Source organism: Podarcis raffonei, chromosome 15, assembly GCF_027172205.1.
Source record: "Podarcis raffonei isolate rPodRaf1 chromosome 15, rPodRaf1.pri, whole genome shotgun sequence".
In the NCBI taxonomy this organism is placed as follows: domain Eukaryota; kingdom Metazoa; phylum Chordata; class Lepidosauria; order Squamata; family Lacertidae; genus Podarcis; species Podarcis raffonei.
This window is the reverse complement of record NC_070616.1, coordinates 22,863,964-22,886,873: the sequence shown is the minus strand read 5'-3', so window position 1 is coordinate 22,886,873 and position 22,910 is coordinate 22,863,964. Positions and strand designations below refer to the sequence as shown.

Sequence of the window (22,910 nt, the reverse complement as noted above, 5' to 3'; positions counted from 1 at the left end):
TATCAGACAGCTTCCTATAAGATGTGAACTTTATCCTTCCATACCTTTGGGGAAGGGTTGTAGCCCTATGGTAGAACACTTGCTTTTCATGCAGAAGGTCCCAGCATCTCCTGCCATCTCTCCTCTCTGAAATCTTGGAGTCCCATTCCCAGTTGAAGCTAGATGGAACCATTGGTGTGACTCAGAATAAGGCAGTTCCCTGTGTTCCTGTACCACTGTAGTCCCTTGTCCAAATAATTCTTCCTTCCACTTCTTAAGCCACAAGTTTAACATGAGTCAAGTGTTAACTGTTAACAGTTAATGCTGTTCTAGGATGCCTCAACAGAAGTATAGTGTCCAGATCAAGAGAAGTAATAGTGCCACTCTGTTCTGCCTTGATCAGAAGTACTGTGTCCGGTTTGGGGGGCAGCACAATTTAAGAAGGATGTTGACAAGCTGGAATGTGTTCAGAGGAGGGCAACCAAGATGATCAAGGTTCTGGAAACCAAGGATTATAAGGAACAGTTGAGGGAGCTGAGTATGGCTAGCCTGGAGAAGAGAAGACTGAGAGGTGATATGATATCCATATCTGAAGACCTGTCAAGAAAGGTGATTCCAACTAAACATTAGGAAGAACTTTCTGAGAGTAAGAGTTGTTTGACAGTGGAACAGGCTGCCTCAGAAGGTGGGGGACTCTCCTTCCTTGGAGGTTTTTAAAGAGAGGTTGGATGGCTATGTGTCAGGGATTCTTTAGCAGTGATTCCTGCATTGTAGGGGTTTGGATTGGATGGTCCTCAGGGTCCCTTGCAACTCTACAAGTCTCTGTTTCATGTCTCTTGTTTGCTCACATTCCTCTGAGCCTTCTTGTCCAAGGCTTCATTCCTAGCCCCTTGCTATCTTCTCAGGCTACTGCCCCCTCCTTTCCTGCCTCTTCCTCGCCCCCCTTTCCCTAGGCACTTTTCAGCTGTTGTGCCCCCAGAAGCCTCAGATGGTGTAGCTACAGACCCCTTTGCTTGTTCCATTCCACCATAGGGCAACTTAGTCCTTATTAGTGCCAGAGGAAGTGAGGGTTTGAGGGCACACACAGAAAAGAATAATTCATGAATCAAAAAGGCTCTTCTTGACCCCCTTCACTTGCTAAAATTGAATAGTTAAGAGCAACATATTTTATTAACAAGAATTGACAAACAGTACTGCAGACTTCTTCCTGGCACATCGTTGAATATTGAGATTGATGTTAAACGCCTTCTGGTTTTTTTAAAAAAAACAAAACAAAAAACAACAAAACCAAAAACCTTTCTACAAGCAAGCAAAACGCAGCATTTCTTTCTCGTCTGCTGCAATGCAACAATTTGAGTGGACAGATTGGATTTGTATAGGACCTGCCTTGAAAGCAGCCTTCTTATTCAGGCCACAGAAGAAGAAGAAGAAAAACAACCCTCCTCTCATGTTGCCATCTTGAAATGTGTGGTTACTGATCCACTTGCTTGCAGCCTCCATTTTTATGCCCTTTCCCACTCACCTTCCATCTGTTATGGGTTTGTTTCTTTGTTTGTTTTGCAGCCGCCATTTTGGACGACCCGATGGAGTGCAGCAGAGGCGAACGGCTCTCTATCACCCTGGCCAAGAATCGGATAAATCGAGCTCCGGAGCGGATGGGGAAAGCCAAAGTGGAGGTGGACATTTTCGAGCTGCTGAGAGACAGCGAATATGAAACAGCCGAGACCAGTATGTATGTCTCTGGGACCTGGGTTTTGTGAGCAGTGCTCAATTTCTAAGAAGTAATAACAATAATAGTAATAACTGGAAGTGCCAGCTTCTGAACTAGAAATCCTACCTTTGTGCAGATGTCTTACTGCTGTTTCTGTGGTTTTCTGTTGCAAACTCATGGCCCCCCTTTCCCATTTATTCTCATGACAACCCTGTGAGGTAGGTTAGACTAAAAGGTATTGACTGGTCCAGAGTCATCCAGTGAGCTTCATGGCAGATTTGAACACCACACCACCCTTGTTCTCAGTTCCTGCTTGGATAAAGAACTAGGAAAAAGAGTTTCATGTGGAGAGAGATTGCTAAGCACTCTGTGAATTGTAGCTCTGTGAGGAGACTCCTAACAACCTTCAGCCCCTTAAACTACAACTCCTGGAATACTTTGCAGGGAAACTGAAATATACTCGGAGTCGAGAGTGGATTTCATGCTCTTTATTCAGCTCATAGTGGTGAGGAGGAATGGAATTTTCCCCAAAATGTTTGCTTTATATACATTATTTACACAATGGGCCCCACGTGATTAGCTGATTCCAGGATTCTCCTGTAGGCCAATCAGGTCGTGGATTCACTTCCATCTGGAGCTGGATTGGGTGGCTCCTGCAGACCCATCATACTGCTGCATTGTTCTAGGACCAATCAGACTGCTGCATTCTGAATCCTATTGTTCTGGAACCAATCAGACTGCTGCATTTTGGATCCTATTGTTCTAGGACCAATCAGACTGCTGCATTTTGGATCCTATTCAACTCAGTACATAACACCCAGGCTGCCACTTGGCCCAGCACTGACAGGTCGTAGATTCACTGACAGGTCGTGAATTCACTTCCACCTGTAGCTGGATTGGGTGGCTCCTGTGGACCAATCAGACTGCTGCATTGTTCTAGGACCAATCAGACTGCTGCATTCTGAATCCTATTGTTCTAGGACCAATCAGACTGCTGCATTTTGGATCCTATTCAACTCAGTACATAACAGAAACCATGACTGTTTAGAGTGGTATCACAGTGCTTTGAATGTGTGGTGTGAATGCGGCTCAATTCTTTTCTTGTCTTGTTCCCATGAGACATTGGGGTTGGACTTGATGACCCCTGGGGTCCCTTCCAACTTTACAGTGCTATGATTCATGGTCCCTCCTATGCATTGCATTCAGAAAGAGACGTTCCTCTGCATCCTTATTGCCATAAGCAATCTAATTGGAACCAACGGGATTACTCACAAATAGTAAGCGTTGTGCTTGATTGTAGGCTCCAAAAAGATCAGGACTCACATTAGTAACACTGCATGTCTCTTTAGCTGTGACAGTGCCCTCAAGACATTGGCCTGTGATAATTACCTAAAGTGTGTAATGGGGTTTGATAATGGCCTAGCAGGATGGCTGTGCTCCTGACGCTGAGCCCCTCTCTCAATTTATGAAGCACATGTGAGTAAAGACCGTAAAATTTCCATCATGCTCCTGGCTTGCTGCATGGGGCACTTCCAGAGCAGGAACATTGGTTAGGGTATTAAAATACATTAGCTAGCATTTATCAATTAACACGCTGTAAACACCACTTTGCACCTCGTTATAAAGGCGCGAATGTTTGCAATACCTCTTGGGTCCCATGCTTTATAATCCTGGCCATTCTCTTCTTGGAATTCCCACACATAGACTCATCACATTTACAGGATTTCTCTGGTTTTAGCACATTTAAAGCACATGAATCTCAGCTTTCGTGTTGTTGTTTAAAGTTAGCTTTTAGCATTGCCAGGTGTGAAATATATATAAAATACTGCCTGCTGTGAATCCAGAAAACAAGGATGACAGAAATCCACAGAAGTGGGCTCTAGCATGAGCTATTAGCTATGGCAATTAAGTGAATACTGCTGCTCTGAATGTTTGCCCACCAACTTTTTTTGAAGGGCACATGGGGAGATTTTGCGCAGACCAAATTGCTCCCCCTTCAAGCAGTATCTTTTGCGCTGCTATTGACAGCTGTCGCATCCCCTCTTATCTGCTGCTTTGACATTTCCCTCTCCAGTTCCTGCCCTTCTTTCTCCTTCTCCAAGAGATCCCAGCCAGTCAGGGACCACCTAACTGTGTTGATGCTACAGTGCCATATAGCTAGCAGGATCTGAATGCATAATGAACTGTCATTAGGCCAAGAGAAATGGAAAGGGAGGGCAATGCTTCCTGCTCATATTATGATTAGCCAAACACTTTCACTTACTCCCTTTTTGCAACCTGTCCCACCACCCCACCACCCCACCCCAAAAATGCCCAAAGCAGATGATTGGGCAGCTGATAAAGGTATTTGCAAAAAGTTCCCCACCTGTCTCTTAGCTCACCCTATAAATAGTAACCCTATGTTCAGAGGTTCCTTTTTAAAGCTGTCTAAGGACACAGATGGTGCTGTGGTCTGAACCACAGGGCCTAGGGCTTGCTGATCAGAAGTTTGGCGGTTCGAATCCCTGCAGTGGGGTGAGCTCCCGTCGTTCGGTCCCTGTTCCTGCCAACCTAGCAGTTTGAAAGCATGTCAAGTGCAAGTAGATAAATAGGTACCGCTCCAGCAGGAAGGTAAACGGCATTTCTGTGCGCTGCTCTGGTTCACCAGAAGTGGCTTAGTCATGCTGGCCACATGACTTGGAAGCTGTCTGTGGACAAACGGCAGCTCCCTCGGCCTATAGAGCGAGATGAGCACCGCAACCCCAGAGTCGTCCGCGACTGGACCTAATGGTCAGGGGTACCTTTACCTTTAAGCTCATGGATACTAGAACATATTGAGGTAGAGTTCATTGCACAGAGTGTGGAAGGCCATGGTTTACGGGACCCAAAATCCTCAATGTTATGGAATCAACTCATGCTGAAATCAGCTCATATTCAAAACTTCAACCAGTTCTTAACATTCGGAGTGTGGAACTTCCGGCAAGAAGTCCTCAAGTCCTGCAAAGTTGGCATTCAGTGGTTTGGAAACAGAAGCTTTTTTTTTACGGTAGACTGCTCTGTCTGTCCCTGATGCCTGAAAGCTCCTTTCGTACTTTAGTGACATCCCAGACTTTGGAGATGCAGTGTTAATATTTCCACTCACCAAGCGGAAGAGCACTCAAAAGATGAGGAATTGGATAAAAGCAAGATTCCCAGACCACCCTCTGCTTGCCTCTCCCCCACCCTTCCAGCTTTTAGGTCATCTAAGAAATAGGCTCCATAAATTTAAGGATTTGCTAGTGCTCAGGTTTTGCCTGCCTTTTCACCTTTGGCTCTGTGCAATTGCTTGTTATGGCATACAATATTAATAGAAGCCATTTAGATACTTTAACCTATGGCTGCGAGGCTTTCAAACATCTCTTTAATACCATTGTCAGGTTTCGGGCATTTTGAATTACTCCTAAGTACCGCTGTTAGCTGGCTAACTCTCATATCCCCACAATTACATGCATCTAGAATGATGATATTATGTATTCTATACTATTAGCATTTTAAAGAGGGTCCGATGAGATACACATTCATCCTTTTCCCCATCTCTTCCTGTCTTTTTTGCTTATTCCATTTCTTTCCTCCTCTCCTCTTTTCCCCTTTATTAAATCTTCAAAGATAATACATGAATATAGAAAGGCATCCATCAGCGAAAAAGAAAGGGGGGGGAACAAGGAAGAAAAGAAACATTACATCATCTGCTCTACAATAAAATGATTGTGATGTAGTTCTTAACCAGTAAAATCCTCTCCCTCTCTCTCTCTCTTCCTTTGCCCCATTCCATCTCACAGATTTCCCTAATGTGCGAATTTATCTCACCATTATGATAATATCTCAAACTCCTCTGAACTGTTCTATGAGAAGCTAGGGTAGAGGGTTGAGCTGCAGATCAGTTAACTATTACAGTATTAATAATTTTTTTAAAAAATTGTCCAGCAGCATCTTAGAGACTAAGTTTGTTCTAGGTATGAGCTTTCATGTGCATGCACACTTCTTCAGATACACTGAAACAGAAGTCACTAGACCCTTATATATAGTGGGGTGGTGGGGTGAGGTGATTGACTCAATGGGTATGGTAAACCTGTTGACGACTGTTAAAGACTGCAATTAGTCCTACAGGAAAAAGCAAGGGATAGTATGCAGATGACAAAAAACAGATTTAGCATGTGTAATGAGACAAGAATCCCCTATCTCTATTCAGACCAGGTCTCGCCACAGTTTTCAGTTTAGTAATAAGTTGTAGTTCAGCAACTTCTCTTTCAAGTCTATTTCTGAAATGCTTTTGTAATAAGACAGCTGCTTTGAGATCCTGTATTGAATGTCCTGGGAGACTGAAGTGTTCTCCTTCAGGCTTCTCTGTCTTGTGATTCCTGATTTCAGATTTATGTACATTTATCCTTTGGCGTAGGGTTTGGCCTATTTTGATTTACTGCCTGTTATTCAATTGTGGGCTTAAGAGCGTAAGAAGAATTTGCTGGATCAAGCCAATGGCCCACTTGTCCTCACAGTGGTCAGGAAACCGGCAAGCGTTACCTAGGCCCAAGGGCAACCTCCCTTCCTGCAGTTTCCAACAACTTGCATTTAAGAGCATTACTGTCTCTGACCATGGAGGCAGTGCATAACCATCATGGCTAGTAGTCATTGATAGCCTTCTCCCACATGAATTTGCCCAACCCTTTTTTAATCCCATCCAAGTTGGTAGCCATTACTGCCTCTAGTGGGAGAGAGTTTCATAGTTGAACTATGCACTGCATGAAAAAGTAAATTCTTGTATCAGTCAATCCTGAATCTCCCAACATTCAGCTTCATTGAAAGTCCAAGAGTTCTGGTCTTATGAGAGACGTAGAAAAACCTTTCTCTCTTTACTCTCTCCATGCTGTGCATATTTTTTCTTATACACATCTAAGATGCTGCATCTTTTTCTCCAAACTAAAAAGTTGCAGATTCTGTGACCTTTCCTCACAGGAAAGTCACTCCGTCACCTTGATCATTTGGGCTGCCCTTGACTGAAACTTTCCCAACCCTACAATAGGCTCAGATATTTCCAGCTGTTCTCTGATGTCAAGAACGATCAAGCGACGTTTTTCTGTTGCATCATGGTGTCTCCTGATATCAGTATTAAGAAGGAAGGCCCATTGCGCTCTAGCCTAGCAATTGACACAGATGTACCCACACGCTGCTCACGGAGGACTAGGCACCCTTGTCTGCAATACTCTGCCCTCCTTTGCCAATTAAGCCAGATGGCGTGACTTCTCATCTTTTAAATAGGCTGTATAGCTTTAGACATCTCTGAACAGGAAGAGGAACAAACATGAAGTCAACACAAACAGGTCACAATTGCCCTGCTGTTCAGAACTACCATTGACTCCAGGGGAGGGAGGGGGGCAGAAAGAAAGACCTTTCTATAGTTTTGCACACTGTTCCAGACCCTCCATGTTAAGTTGTGGGTGAACATATCAGACGACACAGCGATTCTTCAAACAGCTCTTGTTTATTCACAGGCCAGAAGAGAACTGAACTGAAGGGTTCAGCCAGCCTGCTTATATAGAGCTCCACTAGAACGCAACAGTAACCATTTTTTGTAACTATCCAATCACTGAACGTCACTTTCAATCCCTTATTTGCATATGTGGACCTGAGTGAAAACTATCTACAGTATCCCCCTGCTGGCCCAGGGTGAGAACTTCAGTAAATAACACTCCAAGTGTCCCTATTTTCCAGGGACAGTCCCGGATTTACAGAAGCTGTCCTGGTTTCTGATTTGATCACAGAAAGTCCCGCTTTTCCTTAGAAAGGTATGGAGTTACATAACCCCCAAGCCAAGGAGATAAGTAACCATGCAACCTTTAGAAGACATCACAAGGCAGCCCTGTATAGGGAAGTTTTTTCATGTTTAATATTTTTTTATGTTTTTAGATATGTTGGAAGCTGCCCAGAGTGGCTGGGGCAACCCAGTTAGATGGGTGGGGTATAAATAAGAACATTATTATTATTATTATTATTATTATTATTATTATTATTATTATTAAGATCCCTATTTTCATCAGAGAAATGTCAAAGGGTATGACTGCTCTATAAAGCTTCTCCAAGAGACAGGAATTTGGAATCTTCTAGAAGACTCCCAAAGTATTTGTAATTGTAATAAATCTTTCTCTTCATTTATTAAAGTTCTAATAAATTATTGCTTGCAATTCTGAATTCTTATTTGACCAGCTAATTGGCCAATGTTATATATATATAAAACACACAATTAAATCTAAAAGCTGATTGGAACCTTGCAAATTTCCAATTTTGAGTTATAATTGACTAGGCTATAAATATACAATACCGAACTGGTTCTTCATCTTTTATTTCCCTGCTCAAAAAGCTGGTTTTGAGGGAGGGGGAGATATTTTTTATATTTAAAGAGGGTTTTTCGGGGTTTTAATCTCTTTCTATACCAGAACAAATGCAGTGACTTCTTAATCGGGTTCAAGTGTGGCTTGACATGGTGTCTCTGTACCAAACAAAAGGCAACAATGTTGACTGATTCTTGTAAGAAAAATCACAGCAAATTACTGTGTATTGGAATGAGCCAGCAGTGGAAAAAATTAAAAGAAAAAGGTTATTGAGAGGAGCACTCTTTGCAATTACAGGTAAAACCTGCCTTCCTTGTTTCTTTGACTTCCTAAATCTCTTTATAGAAGGCAATGTGGCCTATGTAATTGTAAGCCGGCTTACTCAGAAGGTCTAGAAAGGAGCTCTTCCTGCTTCCCTCCCCTTCACCAGTCCGTCTCCTGCAGTCTTTTCCATTGTGACACTTCTGTAAATTTCTCTCCATTCATTATAAGGACCTACATGGAGGCTTTGCACCCGGCCAAATGAATGGGAGGATTTGGGGCTTTAATTTAAAACAGGGAAGACAATATTTCAGAGGCTTTAAGCTGGTCTTCTGTCTAGGTTTAGCGGGACGTATTAGAGCAGGGAGACAAAATACAGCCTTGTCGTACTCCTTTTCCAATTTTGAAGCAATCAGTTGTTCCATATCCAGTTCTAACTGTAGCTTCTTGTCCCACATAGAGATTTCTCAGGAGACAGATGAGGTGATCAGGCACTCCCGTTTCTTTAAGAACTTGCCATAGTTTGCCGTGGTCGACACAGTCAAAGGCTTTTGCATAGTCAATGAAGCAGAAGTAGATGGTTGGATAGTGTTTTCGAGGTTACCAGCATGAGTTTGACCAAACTGCGGGAGGCAGTGGAGGACAGAGGTGCCTGGCGTGCTCTGGTCCATGGGGTCACGAAGAGTCGGACACGACTAAACGACTAAACAACAACAAAATTAGAGCAGGAAGGGAGGTTACAGCAAGTTTCTGCTCAAAGATGTTACCATGGTGCGATGAATTGTGATCTCTGGACTGGCCTCTAAAGGCATTTAGTCTGTGTGTGACGAGCAGCAGAGGGCAGGGGAAGATTATATGAGTCAGCAAGAGAAGCTGTCATCTCTAATTGAGCATGGTGCGGAATGAGGAGGGGCTCCTCATCTTACTGCAAAACCTGTTTAAAAAACAGGGGAAATTGGGACGGGGTAGAATTCTACAGGAATAATCTCATACCAACATATTCAGTCCTCCTGGACCATAAAGATACAGCTAGAGGAGCTCATCACATCCTTTGGGCTCTGTATGCTATCTGTAAAAATGCAGTTGTTTGGAGAATAGTGTGTTTAAGTATATTGGGGCAGATCTGCAGCAGAGAAGACCTCCCACCTAGTCATGGGCAATTCCATTTACATTTCTCTCTGTTTTTCGTTTTTCCAGGTTTAAGTTCATTTCCACATCATTTTGAGATTTTTAATTATTTTTTAAAGCCGTCATGAAAATTCATTAGGGAATTTGCCAGAATAACCATTAAGAAGGCCCGGGAAACACAATCTGTGGTAGAGAAATCTAGAGGAACTTCAAACAACCAATTAAACATGATTACTGTGGGCGGAGAAGTTTCCTAAGGCAAGGTCTCTTCCCGCTCCTGGGCATATTTACAGGCCTCACCTGTGGCCCCCACAGCAAAGGGTTGAAAGGAATTCTTCCTCCTTGCTACAAAAACCTTGGTTATGTGAACCTGGCAAGTGCAGCGTAGCCCCACCAGTTTGGCTATCATGCCTTAACTGGTACCCCTACAGACCCTTGATGCCAAAGCAGCCTGACCAAAGAGTGCCTGGTACCCAAAAACTCTTGAGGTATTCATCCCACCAGCTCTTAACTTGTCCTTTCCCACCCAGAACAAAACCCACTCCACTTCCCAACAGTACAGATTAGGCAAAAAAAGAAGAGTCCCAAGGCCAAACAGGAGCTCACCCAAACATTCCTACTCAGCCCCCAAATAAGCAACTAATAAAGGTCATACAGCAAAAACAGGTTAAGAGGTCACTTTGAAGATACGAGTGACGAGTTTGGGGAGTAATCTGCTTATGAAGTCTAGCTTCATTCCTGTCTTGATTGGCCCCTTGGTCCACCTGACCATATTCCAGCTCATCCGGGGGGGGGGGGAGGGAGAGGACACAATTCTGAGTCTTTTTTCAGGGGTGTTGGAATGTGGCAGATTCACCCCCATGCAAGAATGGGAGCATCAATTTCCCAATAGGCACATTTCTGCATGCAATTTTGCATAATATACACATTTTTTCAAAGCAATTCCCCCCCAATGTATTGAATCTTTGTATGCTATTTTTAACTAATTAATGCATTTTTATGCACTGTTTACCCTAATGTATGTTATATTTGAGTACATTACTTGACTGGAAGACTGTGTTGCAAAATTGGCAAAGTGAGGCTCTCAAAGGAGGGTTCTGTTTTGGTTCATGGATTGTTTCAGAAAGTATGAATTGCATGGGTTTCTCTGTAAAGGAGTAAAATCAAATTTCCTATGCAGACCTTCCCTCTTAATTTTCAGCTTTCTTTCTCCCCACCCCCATCCTTTTTTTGAGAAAAAAAAAGATAACACAGCATCACATCTCTAACTTTTTCTTGTGCAGAGATAAAGTGTGCAGGCATCATTCTACCCAGCTGGGTACCAAAAGGTTAAGCTGCTTTCACTCTGTTCCCTTGCCACAGAATGTCTGTCTTTGGGACCACACAGAAAACCTCTGAATTTCTGTTTTCATCTGCTCTTTTGATCCTCTCCCACTGCACCAGAGTCAACTTTTCCAGGGGGACAAGGGGCTGCAATGGTAAAAGAGATCCTAGAAACCTTGGAACTCCATTGCAAGCATAAAAGATAAGAGCATAAGAGGAGCCTGCTGGATCAGGCCAATGGTCCATCTAGTCCAGCATCCTGTTCTCACAGTGGTCAACCCACAAGCAGGACCTGAGTGCAACAGCACTCTCCCCCCTTTGAGATAGAGATAGAGAGTTTAGCCTGGCTCTCATTGGACTGAATCTGTGTGCATCGCCTAAGAGACGGTTGGCATTGTCGAACTCAAGGAATGCTGACCACTTGTTGGAAGTATGATGATGATGATGATGATGATTTATACCCCGCCCATCTGTCTGGGATTCCCCTGTTACTCTGGGTGGCTTCCAACAAAATATTAAAATACAGTAATCCATCAAACATTAAAAGCTTCCCTAAATAGGGCTGCCTTCAGATGTCTTCTAAAAGTCTGGTAGTTGTTGTTGTCTTTGACATCTGGTGGGAGGGCGTTCCACAGGGTGGGTGCCACTACCGAAAAGGCCCTCTGCCTGGTTCCCTGTAACTTGGCTTCTCGCAATGAGGGAACCACCAGAAGGCCCTCGGTGCTTCTGTATGAATCTGAATCCAGCTTCATACAGCAACTCTCCCTTCCTGTAGTTTCCAGGAGAAAAAACAACATCCTTTTCTCTATCCACTTTCTCCCTGCCATGCATAATTGTATAGATTTCTATCATGTCACTCCTTACTCACCTTTTCTCTAAACCTGTCCTCAGACTGCAGTCACTCCATCCCCTTGATCATTTGGGTTGCCTTTTGCTGAACCTTTTCTGACTCTACAGCATCCTTTTCTGAGGTTTGATCTCTCTGGGGCTATTGATTCCATCTAGGAATTCAGATGGATATTGTAATACTGGCGTGGACAGGCATTTAATGTTCTCTTTAGCAAGCGGAAGGCTGAACGAGCTTCTAACTGCATGTGACAGCTGTGTTTTGTTTTGCTTTGCTTAATTTGAAACACTGGTTGTCTGCTTTAGAGAATTTGGATCTTAGCAGGATGGGATTTGAGAAATGAATTGTTAACTGCTTCATGGTTCGTGAGCCATCGATATTGAGCAGTGTGCCCAGGCACCCAGAACCCTTAGCCTGTTCTTTGTCATATCATTACCATCATCAAATTTACTGCCAGCCCTTCACCAGCGCATCTCAGGGGCAAATTGCAGCAATTTAAAATTCAGAATTTAAAACAGTTAAAACACGCTATCTTCGCAGGAATAGGGTGGGCCCTGAAGACACATATCTCTTAGGAGTCGAAGGCCAGATAAAGAGTGCCTCCTCAGCATTCACTGAAAGCTGTATAGTGAAGATGGCAGATACACCTCTGTTGGGAGGAACTTTCATGATTTAGGGGCTGCTGTAGAGAAGGCCCTCTCCTGGGCCATCAGCACCTGAAACCTATGAGGGTGGAGGAAGTACCAAGAGCACCCCTTCTGCTGATCTTGGCACCCAGTAGGGTCTGTAGAAAAGGAGGCAGTTACTTACTGTATTTTTTGCTCTATAGGACGCACCGGACAATAGGACGCACCTTGTTTTAGAGGGCAAGAACAGGGGAAAAAAAATCTCCCCCTCTCTGCTCAGCGCCCCTTCAGTGAAGAGGCAGGAGAAACGGAGCCCCTTCCATTTCTCCTCCCACTTCGCTGAAGGGGCGCTGCGCAGAGAGGGAAAACTGTGCAGCACCTCTCCAGCGAAGCGAAGCCTGGAGAGCAAGAGGGATCAGTGTGCACCGACCCCTCTCACTCTCCAGGCTTCAGGCGGCTATCCACAAGCCTTCAGAGCACAGCGGGAACTCCTGCTGCGCTCCGAAGGCTTGCGGATAGCTGCCTGAAGCCTCTGGAGCACAGTGGGAGTTCCCGCTGCACTCCAGGGGCTTCAGGCGGCTTCAGCGAAAGCAACGCGAAGCCTCTGGAGTGCGGGGGGAGCTCTTCCTCTGCGCTTCAGAGGCTTTGCGTTGCTATCGCTGAAGCCAAAGAACCTGCATTCGCTCCATAAGACGCACACACATTTCCCCATAATTTTTGAAGGGAGAAAAGTGTGTCTTATAGAGCGAAAAATACGGTAAGTACTAATATCAAAGAGGTTCAGTAAACACTCTCAAAGAGGAGATCACAAGTGACCCAAAAGGTTGTATCTGAGGAGACATCTTTTGTAATCATGCAAGGCTGGGAGGACTATGAGGATGAGGAGGCTGGCCATAAAATAATAGAATTGTGGAGCTGGAAGGGATCCCAAGGGTCATCAAGTCCAACCCTCTACGATGCAGGAATCTCAACTAAAGCATCCATGACAAATGACCACCCAACCTCTGCTTAAGAACCTCCAATGAGGTTTAAAAGCATGACTTCTGAGGCGTACTCGCTGCTCACTGCCTCTGAGGGAAATTAGTACCCTGGCATTCTAATGACAGGTGAGTGGTCCTTCCAGCCTGTCAAAATTGTGTCATGTGAGAGGGGTGGGGGAGATAGTGACTTGGTTCAATCCAGCTTTCTGCAGGATTCAGGTGTGTGAGAGAGTTTTCCACAGGGAAGCCTCTCATGCACCCAAACCAAGAGTTCAGTCCAGCTTACTGCAGGAGTCAGCTGCATGGGCAGCAAATCCTGTCACATCAAATCACAGGTGGCCATGTTTTTGGGGAAATGGTCTCATGGGCCTAATGGAGAGGTTTGGTGGGCTCAGTCTAGCCTGTGAGCCAGAGGTTCCCAACTTCTGTTCTACATGGACCAATCCATTGCCATCTTCACTTCAGCTCCTAATTCCACTGGACGTTTGCACCTTGAAATACTAAGTCTGTTCTCTCACACACATACCCATCACTTTTCCTTTTCCTTTTTCCTGTGGAGGTTGTTCGAGCTCTGTTGTTATGACAACTTAGCCCCTTCTGCCGGCCTTTTCTCCTCAGCTACCTGCGAGACAAAGGGTGACAAAGCATTCAGCTAACTTTCCCTCTTTACATGTGTGACAAAAACCAACAAACAAACCCACAACACCATCCCCACCCACTGAAGACTTTTGACTCCTTCACACACACATACCTCACATGCACACAAAGATGGTTTCTTCTTAGTGCTTGATAGTCTGAAGCATAATTGAAAGCCCTCAGCTTTTGTGAGGGACCAATGAAGGCTTCTTGAATAGAAGGTACTTCCTGCAAAGTGCTTATATTCTTATCTATAAAGAGTGAGTTAAGGCAGGGGACAATTGCCAGGCAGCTGCTTTGTAAAGAAGAAAGAAGGCAAGTGTGGAAGATTTCCAAATAAGTTTGGAAGGGGGCATAATAGACATGCCAGGGAGGTAAATGGGTTTAAGATAAGGTTCTGCATGTCAGGTTAGACCCATGGAGAGAGAAATTCAAGGTGCTCTTCTCCTGTTTCCTGGTGGTAGAAATCACAGGATCATAGATCTATACCAAGTGCAATTGACATTTCTTCAATTATAGTGAGGTAGACTCTGAACCAAGTGCTTCACTGGTGTTCTTCAGAATAATAAAAAGTGGACAAAAAGGCATAGTTGAGTGGTAGAACATTTGTTTTGCATGCAGAAGGTCCCAGTTTCAATCCTCAGCATCTTTTTTAAAAAAGTTAGTTTTTATTGAAGTTTTTCTTGTGTTACAAAATAAACAAGGGAAAGTACATATATCATCTCCACTTTCGATTCATAGAGTCTTTTTCACAGTTCGTTAATGTTCAGTATGATACATTAATGTCACGGACATCTTACGGTTGGGGGAAGAGAAGGGAGAAAGAAAAAGAGTGAGGGAGAGATGAGGTATTGTTCTATTAATCCCCGGCATCTTCAGGTAGGAGTGGAATGAGACCCCCTGCCTGAAACCCTGGAGACCATCTGCCAATTGTCTGATTCAGCGTGAGGCAGCACCCTCTGTTCCAGATTGCAGAGGTTGGCAGTCAGCCACCTTTGGTGCCATCACAGATGTACAGGCACAAACACAGACCCTAACCGTTCAGCAATAAAGATGGCATCACCAAAACACATGCAGTTTCAACATAGTGTTATATTCTTTTCATTGATATGGATTTAAAGGGAGGTTTAGACCACATTCTGGCCCATTGCGTGGGGTTAATCTCATAGCCTATGTCATTCTCCCATTGTTTTTTGATTGCGTCTAGGGGGTTTGTGGGGTTTTGGAGTAGTATTTTGTATATTGCGGATACCGTCCCTTTACTGTTTCCCTTTGTTGTTAGGAGGAGGTTTTCGAAGGTTGTCAGGGGCCTAGTTGCTGACCTGTCAGGAGTAAGCATGGACCAATGGTACCAAATAGTATGGGAAACAGCCCTACTGGAAAAATTAACTAATAAACTGAAACTGACACGGGGACAAACAGAAGAAGACACCTTCACTCCGATATGGCTCCCCTTTATCACATACACAACCCAACAGGACAATGACAATAATCCACCAACAGCATACAAATCAATATGGCTAACCTGATCCAAAACACCCACCCACCTCACTCACACACGAAAACAAAGATCACCACAGCCAATCACAAACAAACAATCACACCGTACGCCAACCCCAAACTCTCTCACCACCAAAGGAACACAAGTGAACAACACAAACAACGCTGACACCAAACTCTACATACACTAAGCATAATAGAAACACCGCCACCCGACCCCACCCCCATCCATCTTCCCTCTCTCCACCCCCCTTTCTTTTTCCTTTTTTTTCTCTTCTCCCCCTAATGCCTCAACAAATGAAACGGATTTGTAAAAATGTTACATGGGAAAAAAAATACGAGGCATTACACTTTTGTAAAACAAGAAAATCCTAAATAAAAAAAAATATTAAAAGACAAAAAAAACAAACAAACATAGTGTTATATTCAGGCGCAGTAATCCCAGCTGCGCACACACCCCTTAAGGAGAACCTAGCCTGCATACTCTCCTCTCCCACTGGACTATGAAAAGTCCCTGTTGCAAGTCTGGATTAAGAGCCCTACCCAGAGTTTTGTATAGAGTCCTATTCTCAGGCTGGGTAAGATTAGAGATGGGCTGACTCACTTCTGATTGACCGTAGAAATAGCTTGGTACATTTTTTAAACCAACCTGAGGTTCATAAATCAACTGGCCAGAGTCCCCAAGACTCTCTCACTTTTTAATTTCCATATAGTGTGCCCTTATGGGGCAGCAGAAATGGCAAGAGGTCATATTGTCCTTGTTCCCTTTCATATTGCATTTGATGTGTCGCCACTTAAGTTGGGTACGGTGTTGGAAAAGAGGTTGGGAGATTGAGGGGCTGGGTTGGTTGGAGGAATCTTGGGAATGATGATGATTTATTAGACTTGTTAGTCACTTGTTCCACAGAGGTCCCAGCATGTTTAAAAACAGAAATACATTATAATATTAATTCCTTCATTCAAAAACACAAGTAACTGGTATTTCCATTGATTGCCATTTGTTCCAGTTTAGCATTGAACAGTGGGGTTTCTGGGGGGGACAGACGCTCAGACCTGTGCCTAGAAAGCCTAAAGGGGCTTGCAAAGCTCATGTCTTCCTACAAGTTTTTATAAGCCCTTGACTTTGTATTGAATCTAAAGCTTGGAGAACTCCACTGACATTCCTAGTTAAGATACAAATACCTGTGAGGCACCTGAATTCAAAGTGCAGCAGTCAACAAGGGGCGCCATCTTTAAACATGGCCTGCACACAACACTTACATTGTGTCAAAATATTTTTGCAGAGGGTGCAAAGATACCTGCAGAAACCCTGGAAATCATAGGGTTTCCCATGTCACCATTTGAAAAACTCTGTTCTAGAGATATAATACACAGAGAGAAAGGAATGAGAAGGGAAAGGATGTGGGAGCTCCTGGGTGACTTCTCAAGAAGTCACCACCTCACACTCTCAGGAGCTGTGTCCTTGCGAAGGAGGGATTTGGTCTGAAACCTCTGCAGCATCTACGATTTTTCTGTTAGAGAGATGTCATCATCCCTATTATGAGAAAGGGCAGAGAAGGCCGGATATCTTAATAGGGAAAATTGAGAGTAACTCTCTGGAGTCTTGGCTCTCTGTACCATCCTCAAGCCACTACATTATGCATTCATGGTTTTTTAAATATAATAAAAAGGCTGAAAGTAACCATTATGATAATGTCCAGGTCTCTTGACAACGCAGAACCGTAGTCTTTTCTTCAAGGATTTCTCAATAATGTATGCTGAGAATGCAATAACTTTTTTTCCAGAAAGATTTGAAATAACACAGAGGCCGCCATGTCCCTGTATAAACTATTCTGACTTCATTACTTTTGTTTTCAATTTGGCTTTGTTCCCTCTTGAAGAGATGTGGACAATTATGAGCAATCGGTAGAAGTACTACGATGCCCGGTAGTTTCACTTAATTAAATTGTTACAGCAGGCAAAGAGGTTGACCACTAGGGATGGAGGAGAAATTTCGTTTAAAAGCTGAATCTATCAAATCCACACCTTCCAAAACAAAATGGGAACCAAATCACAGCTATCCTTCAAAAATGGCACTTATCTGAATTTTGCAATGAGTGTTCCAATCAAGCTGTGTTTACAAAACTGCATTTGCTGGGGCAAATTGCTTGTAAAATTGTGTACATTGGTCAAAACTGTACATAAATACGTGTCTGTTGGGGGGGAAATGGCATTAAATTTGTGATTCACCATATCTTAAGCAAAAAAACAAATACATACATTAAAAACAGCATTACGAAAGTGTAACAGACAATGTGTGTGTGAGAGAGAGAGAGAAAGAGAGAACATCCATCGATGCAAAAAAGTCATAAATAGCTAAAAGCCAAAGGCCTAATGAAAGAAGAGGGGTTTTGCCTGAGGCCTAAAGATATGTAACAAGGGTGCCAAATGAGCCTCATTAGGGACAGCATTCCACAAGTGGGGTGCCATCGCTGAAAAGTATGTTAGGTGCATCTGAATGCTCATTCTGCTACAGTCTGCTCACATTGTCCTTTCCATCACAGTTTATCTTTCTTTTCACTTATCACAGGGCTGCAGATGGGGAAGGCGTTTACATCTGCAAATGCTCCCTCCTAGAGAAACACCTTTCCTGAATGTGCTCATAATAGCTCAACAGAACAAGCATCCATGTGGCATGGTGATGTTGGAACAGGGAGAGCCAGGTTCAGATTGCTATTCAGCCATGAATCTCACTAGATGTCCTCAGGCCAATGGCCTGCAGCCTGATCTGCTTTGTTCACTCGAGATTATCAGTAACTCTTTCTTCTCTCTCTCTCTCTCTCTCTCTCTCTCTCTCTCTCTCTCTCTCTCTCCTGCTGGCTGACTTCCCCCAGTGTGCCAGATCCTTCCAAAAGGGGTGGTTGGTGTTCTGGGACCATCTTCAAGTCCTGCTTCCAGCTCCATCATCAGCAATATCTGCGGAGAGAAAGAGGTGAGTGGTGTGAATCTTGCTCTCAGTACTGCAGCTTATGGACAGAGGTTTGCAATGCCTACATGCAGCCAAGCAACTGGAGATTAAGGGACAGGTCACAGCTCAGTGGTAGCACACTTATTTCGCATGCAGGAGTTCTCAGGATCAATATTTGTTATCTACAGTAATCTACAGCACTCTCTCTCAAGCATCGTTCTTTAACCCTGGGTCCCTAGGTGCTGTCAGGCTACAAATTCCAAGATCCCTGACATTTGGCAAAGCCACCTGGGGACCCAAGGTAGAAGGACGTTGCTCTGAAGGGTCAGAAAGCCAGGGAAGGAGGGGGGACCTCTCTGCCTGAGAACTTGGAAAGCCACTGCCAGTCAATTTGCACAGTACTAGGCAGAATCGACCCATTCTGATACTTCACTCCAAACAGGCTTTGAAGATTAACATGTATTCACCCCCCCTTTTTGATGCGATGGCCTTGAAGGGGAGGGGAGGGGTTTTTTGTCACTGGTGGGAAAGTTCACAAAAAGCTGGTCCCCAGATGCTGGTTTTCAGTGCATGGCAGAAATAAATCCATGTCTGATCTCCTGGCAATTATGTTAGTGCTTATGCGACTACACCTCTCCCTCCTTCTATCCTCAGTACTCCATTCCTCTTTTTTCGGAGTCTTACATCTAATACAAAATCCTCATGGTAGGTTTCCAACCGGTGCACTTGATTTAATGTTGGATAAGGCCCACGCTCCCTGTGCTGGCCAATCCCCATTCCCAGGGAACAGAACGGAGCTCTCATAATTCACCCGCTTAACTCCTAGTCGCATCTCTCTGCTATTTAGTGGACTCTGAAACGTGTCCCTTGCCACAAGGCTTTGGGAGTGATGGAAAGTCAACATGTCAATAGGAGGCGTTCACAAATAAATTGCAGTAATTCGTTGCCTTCGAGTTGCATGAGTCAGGAGGTGTGAGATCTTTCTGTAGCCCAGCCTTTCTCCAAAGTTTTTAAGTTGTGTAATGGATGCAGTTCTGCCTAGCCTCCAGCAAGGGCAGTGTAGATGCCAGAGAGGCATGTAAAAAGTACAAAACATGGCCACAGAATTCACTTTCCGGCTTCTGTGCTTCTAAAAAGCAAGTTACTGTCATTTATTGTGGTTGTGCCCAGACCATATATTTAAAATACATGGTATCCCCCAGAGCATCTTGGGGAATGTAGTTTAACCCCACAGAGTTACAGTTCCCAGGATTCTTTGAGGGAAGCCATGTGCTTTATAAATGGATGGTATGTACAGTGCCATAAATACAAATAATTAAATAAAATCATTTTTTGTCTCACCCTTCCTCCCTAAGAAGATCAGAACTGAATAAATTAAAAAGAGCCCATATAAAATGATAGCAGCATGGCATCCAAAATACCTAGGAGAGCTCAAAAGCCTGGTTTTTTAAAAAATTAAAATACAGGGGTCAATACAGAAAAGGTGCTGTCATGTTTGGCAACCCTACAAATACCTGAGAGGACAGCAAGATGGGTGCCTTGTGGAAGATCTTGATTCTCAGGCAGGGGTATGTGAACAAAAGTCATCCTTTGGGTAACCTGGACCCAAACTGTTCAGGGCTTTATAGATTAAAAACAACACTTTGAGCTGTATTTGGAAAGGAATAGGTGGGCAGCGGGGTGGGGGAGGGGGATAACATGAACCTTGCATCACACCTTCATGAGGGTGACCAAAAAAACATGCTTAAAGTCTTCCCCATCTCTGCTCACGGGGGTATTTTCTTTCAAGTCACTTTGTTAAAATTCATATCTGCTTCAGTGTCTATTTTCAAAAACATCCTCAGTTTCCTTTCACCACGGTCGGCCCAAGACATGGTGGCACCTGAGGTGAACCACAAAATGGCACCGACACACATCAGGGAAGAAAGATCTACATCAGGAAAAGGGGGGGTGGGGATAAATATATACATTTGGATCTACTGCCCCTATGGATCTTGCCACCTGAGGCAGCTGCCTCACCTTGCCTCATGTGTGGGCTGGCAATGCCTCTATCTATTCTCCATGTTATCCTTACCCAGGTGCACCTATCACCTTTTGATGCCCTTATTAGAGACTAGAAAAATATCTGTCATTATAATGGGCCTATAAAGAAACAAGGGAAGAGATGTCAACCATAGTTGGAGGTCATTTAGTCCTCTGTTCTTGAAACTTTGCACCAATCATATCCCACAGAGCAAATTTTGAGCTGGAACATTGGTTAGTGGGAGTGTACTTTCCTGGTTGAGTCTCTGACACCTTCAGTTAAAAAGGGGTCTAAGGCAGTAGAGCTAGATACTTCCTGGCCTGAGTTGGCACTTCTGGGCTAAGAGCTCCAATGGTCTGATGACCCAGAACCATGTTTCCTAATCCATTTCCAACAGCACAGCAGCTAATTTGCAGAATCTGCCATATCTTTGGTTCAATAAAGGGACTTTCAGAAGGTCAGAACTTATGAGATCAGCCTGTAGCTTGGAGCTTTAAAAGAATTTGGCACCCATTGCAAAGGAAGCTGATTTTCAGTTCCATTGAGACCATGGGATTACGTCAATTTGCTGTCTCTCTCAAGACAGCCATTTAAAAAAACATCTAGACTTTGATAGGACGTAGGGGCAAATCTCCTCAATGCTTCCTAAATGGTTGATGTGAAAGGTTTCACAGCAATTTATTTGAGTGAGAGAGTTGTGGGGTTTTTTTTTAAAAAAGAAGCTGTTGAAATTAGAAATACATTAAGGTTTAAATATTTAATGATTTTCTTTGTGTCTTTGCTGAAATCTGTGATAGCATCTCTGAAGTCTTCAAAACTGTAGTCCTTTATTCCTTCTCTGTTACATTATATGCGTATTTCTTACGATTATGCTCTGCTACATACCTGGCACTTTATAATCCCTGTTAAATTATATGCATCTCTGGATAGTTTGCTTTGAGGAAACACCATGAAATGAAAGCTTAGAAGGGCAAGAAACACTCCCTTGTTGGCAACTGTAGTGGGTGCACTGTTGTCTCTGAGCAGAGACACACAGGGGCATAGCGTGTTTTGCTGACACCCGGGGCAGCAGCAGGAGCGCATTTGCCCAGCTCTCACTGCCCACACTGCTGGGTGGGTTCTCACACACTGGGCAAGGGTGGGTGCAGAGGGTGCTCTTCACTGCTGGAGCCAGGCCAGGCACGATGTGGGGAGCACCTGTTTCCCACCCCCCCGATTGTGCTCCGGTCCTGGGGCAGTGCCCCCCTGCCCCCCCATGCTATGCCACTGGAGACACATGACGCACCGTGACTGTGTCATGATGCCCTTCCAACTTCCCTTTCTCTGGATGCTGAGCTTCTGGTGGCTTGGGACAGCTTTCCCCTCCCTCAACTACATCCCAGATTACTGTAGATATACTTTAATCCAACAGAGCTTGATCGGGCTTGCTGAGAACAAAGCCATCCCCTTTCCACGTAGAACTTCTGCAGTACCATATAGCAAAATAGCTCAAATAATCCTCTGCAGGTGCCATTAGATAAATTATGGAGATGCTTCTCATTCAAAGGCCTGTGTGATGGTTCTGCTGCTCTGAACACCCACTGTGGGCAGCCTGTTCAGCCCAGACAACCTGCATTCCCCATTGTCACTTGGCTGCCCTCCCACCTGTTGTTGCCAAAATGCTAGAAAGAGTCATCCCTGCTGCTCACTCACCACTGCTTTCTCTCTTCTTTCTCTGCCTGTATCTATTTCTGTTGCACAATGTGTGTTTGCTGGCTTGCCCCAGTTCAGATTGAGAGCATTCTTCAGTGTCAAAGCGCTGCCATTAGGAACTCCTCTTTATATTCATCCTCATTTACTTCATCTCAGTCCATTGATCTTGGCCATTTTTCATTTCTTCAAGCATTCTCAGGGCTCATCCACACTTTCCCTCGCCACATATTTTGATTGCATTGTGTACCGATTAATTCCCCCAGGCCCGAGAGCTTTTCTCCTTCTTCCACAGCCATGCATTGCAAAAATCTGATCTTACACCCTGACTTGAAGCAAAGTCCCTCCTCGAAATTTCCGCACAACTTGTAAGATCCGATTCAGTGGGTAAGATTGAAGTATTGCAAGGCGCAACTGCGGAGCGACAATAAAAGCTCTTTGACCCATAGGAATCAATTGATACACAATACAATCAAAATGCGGGTCAAGCAAAAGTGTGGACATGCCCACACTATTTCTGTCATAGTAAAACGGGTATTTCCAGGTGCAGCTCAGATTGGGGAGTTTGGGCACCATGTTTCTGTGCTGCTGATCCCACACACTCTGGACACACAAAATGATTCATCCCTGTGGTGGTGCCCTACTGACCTGTGCCGGCTGCAAGGTTGCATGGCTGGAGACTTTCTTCCATGAGAGGAGGGCAGTATTTCACAGGGAAAGACCTCTGCTTCTAGTGCCAAGGAAATCTCTCCCAGTGCAGGGCAGAGGGCAGGGATGCATCAAAGAGGAATGAGCAGAATAGTTCAGGTTCTAGGACCTAGAGGTGCCTGGCAGGAGACAGGGTGTCACAATGTGCTGAAGCAGCAAAGGCCCCCTACCTGAGATGGAGGCAGAATGGCCTCAAGGAGTCAGGAGT

At 44.2% G+C, this 22,910-nt stretch overlaps 1 protein-coding gene across 1 annotated transcript in view; it reads left to right on the top strand.

The window, feature by feature from the left end:
- GRIK4 (glutamate ionotropic receptor kainate type subunit 4) overlaps positions 1–22,910 on the top strand; it is a 460,006-nt gene that overhangs the window by 281,346 nt on the left and 155,750 nt on the right. The window contains exons 3-4 of the mRNA XM_053366447.1: positions 1,543–1,707; positions 18,209–18,306. Of these exons, the coding sequence (XP_053222422.1) occupies positions 1,543–1,707; positions 18,209–18,306 (263 nt within the window). The remainder of the gene's footprint in view (positions 1–1,542; positions 1,708–18,208; positions 18,307–22,910) is intronic.